General features: G+C 43.1%; 1 protein-coding gene across 1 annotated transcript in view; it reads right to left on the bottom strand.

The window, feature by feature from the left end:
• LOC107566544 (2-acylglycerol O-acyltransferase 2-A-like) overlaps positions 1-3,169 on the bottom strand; it is an 8,133-nt gene extending 4,964 nt beyond the window's left edge. The window contains exons 1-3 of the mRNA XM_016252011.1: positions 3,041-3,169; positions 2,726-2,904; positions 853-1,057 (exon numbers count right to left, since the gene is read on the bottom strand). Coding sequence (XP_016107497.1) covers positions 853-1,057; positions 2,726-2,904; positions 3,041-3,134 — 478 coding nt within the window. The 5' untranslated portion in view covers positions 3,135-3,169. The remainder of the gene's footprint in view (positions 1-852; positions 1,058-2,725; positions 2,905-3,040) is intronic.
• Positions 3,170-3,175: the final 6 nt, after the last annotated feature.

Here is a 3,175-nt window from a genome sequence, read left to right on the forward strand (position 1 = left end):
CACACACACACACACACACACTCATTCTCACACACTCACTCATTCATTCACTCACTCACTCACACGCACACTCACACACACACACTCATTAATTCACTCACTCACTCACTCACTCAGACACACACACTCATTCACTCACTCACTCACACGCACACTCACACACACACACATTCTCACCCCCTCACTCAGACACACACACTTATTCATTCGCTCACTCACTCACACACACACATTCTCACCCCCTCACTCAGACACACACACTTATTCATTCGCTCACTCACTCACACACACACATTCTCACCCCCTCACTCAGACACACACACTTATTCATTCGCTCACTCACTCACACACACACATTCTCACCCCCTCACTCAGACACACACACTTATTCATTCGCTCACTCACTCACACACACACATTCTCACCCCCTCACTCAGACACACACACTTATTCATTCGCTCACTCACTCACACACACACATTCTCACCCCCTCACTCAGACACACACACTTATTCATTCGCTCACTCACTCACACACACACATTCTCACACACTCACTCAGACACACACGCACACTCACTCACACACACACTCACATTCTCACACTCACTCAGACACACACACTTATTCATTCACTCACTCACTCACACACACACACACACACACACTCACATTCTCACACACTCACTCATTCATTCACTCACTCACTCACACGCACACTCACACACACACACTCACTCAGACACACACACTCATTAATTCACTCACTCACTCACTCACTCACTCACACACACACACTCACGCACTCACTCACTCACACACCCCTAACTCTCACGCACACACACACACACACCTCCGCCCATGATGTATTCTCTGAAGAAGGGAACTCTGAACCAGAAGGGCAGCATCAGCAGGTACGGCGTGAGTCCAGGGAACATCCGAGAGAATCCCGACGCTTCCGTGCAGAAATTCCCGAATCCGCCGGCCACCAGAACGCCGTGAGGATGAAACCCGAACAGATAATTATAACGAGGGTCCAGATCCGCAGTCTTCATCAGCTAGAGAGACCAGAGCACTAGGGCTGTCACTAACCATTATTTTAGCAATCGAGTAATCTGTCGATTATTCTGACGATTAATCGAGTAATCGGATCATTATAATAATTTTTTTGTGGTAATAAAAATAGACCTAAGTGAAGAATAGCCTTTGAAAATGACTTAAAATACATATATAATAGTGCTGGGAAAATAAATCGATGCATCGCGAATCGAGAAATGATTCTGCATCGATTCAGAGATTTTCCGAATGAATGGCGATTCTTTCTCGAGTGGATTCTGAGCTTATAGTTGTGAACAGCAGATGGCGCTGCATGCTTCAGAAACAGCCGTACTCTGCTCTTTTCCAAATCCTTACACACTCAAACCTAAAACAATCATTCATAAGATTCGAAAAGGTTGAAGCGAATCACAAGGGTGTTCACAGTGGGCTGTGTTTACATTAATCTGGCGTCATAAAAGCATTCTGAGCCGAGGTGAAATTACAGACTCAGCCGAACGCACAAGTGCTCTTCTTCATTAATGTGTGAGTGTGCGGATAAAAACTAGAGTAGAGCGCCATCTGCTGTTAAAATCTACGCTCAGAATCGATTCCAGAGAGAATCACCATGCATTCGGAAGATCTCAGAATCAATCCACGAATCAATTCTGCATCGATTTATCATCGCAGCCCTAATACATAATAGCAATGAGGCAATAATAATTAGCTTAAATAAAGTATTAAAAGCAAGTAATCATATGATTTTATTGAACAATAGAACTAACGTACAGTACGCATTTTAAGAAATGCCAGCAGAGGGCGCCAACAGCCTGACGATTGTTTTACACTTTGCCGCTTACTTTGACCAAACAACATTTAATTTAAATGCCCACTTAATCTTAAATATTTGGCTGTTTCTTTACGACAGAAATGCTATAGCCACTGTCATTTCTAGAATATGTGGACATCAAAACGTGTAAACTCAGAGCGAGGGTTTTAAACGTTTATTTTGAAACCGCGATGAACAGTTAGCATACTGAGAAAGATATTGACGTATTCTCCTGTGTTTGTGTAGGTTTATTAATGATTTACCTTACACATCTGATGAAATGGCGAGCGTTGCGTTCCCAGATGAACGTTATAATAAACACAAACTCACAACAACATGCACAGATGGAGTTTCAGACGCTCCACACGTGTAAATGATAAGAGTTTGTGCGGAGCAGCGTTTACTGTGAACAGAGCCGCATGTAAATAAAGCACATATACACTGCAAAAAATAACTTTGTCTTGTTTTCTAGTATAAATATCTACAAATTCTGGAATTCAGATGCATTTACTTGACAAGTAAAACAACTTAAGATATTATATTAAGAAAAATAATCTTGTTTAGCCTTTGAATTAAGATTATATTTCTTACCCCATTGGAAGATATTTTTACTTGTTTCAAGCAAAAACTAACAAAATTTGGATAATTTTTTCAGAAAACAAGACTAAATTAAGTACGGATGTTTCTGAAGCATGCAGCGCCACCTGCTGTTCACAACTATAAGCTCAGAATCCACTCGAGAAAGAATCGCCATGCATTCGGAAAATCTCTGAATCGATGCAGAATCATTTCTCGATTTGCGATGCATCGATTTATTTTCCCAGCCCTAGTCTCTACTGAACACAAGCTCATATAAACTCACTGTGATGGGGAAATAATCCCTGAAATACGTCCACACACGCCAGCTCCTGACCCAGTGCGACCTCCGACCTCCACACGAGGGCGTGTCCCTGTCCAGATACAGCCAACCAGCATACAGCGCAGCCAGAATCCACCAATCACTGAAGCAGAGGAGGACAAACGCCGCCAGACAGACCTGAGCTGCAGACGACAGACTATTGCTACAAATATACCCCAGCGACTTAAGACTGCTTCTGTGCTGCAGGGACACATGCTTATAATTGTGTGATATATATCGAGTATGATTGTAATGAGGAGTGAAAGGACAGTTTCTCACCCAGAGCTAAGAAGCTGAAGACCCACTGCACGACTGCGGCTGTCTGCAGACGTCTTCGCAGAGGAAGATGCAGAGGAGCGAACTCGATCTTCATCTCTCCACACACACACACTCTCTCTCTCACACACACACACA

The sequence above is a fragment of the Sinocyclocheilus grahami genome, unplaced genomic scaffold (assembly GCF_001515645.1).
Source record: "Sinocyclocheilus grahami isolate Dianchi unplaced genomic scaffold, SAMN03320097.WGS_v1.1 scaffold1082.1, whole genome shotgun sequence".
NCBI lineage: Eukaryota > Metazoa > Chordata > Actinopteri > Cypriniformes > Cyprinidae > Sinocyclocheilus > Sinocyclocheilus grahami.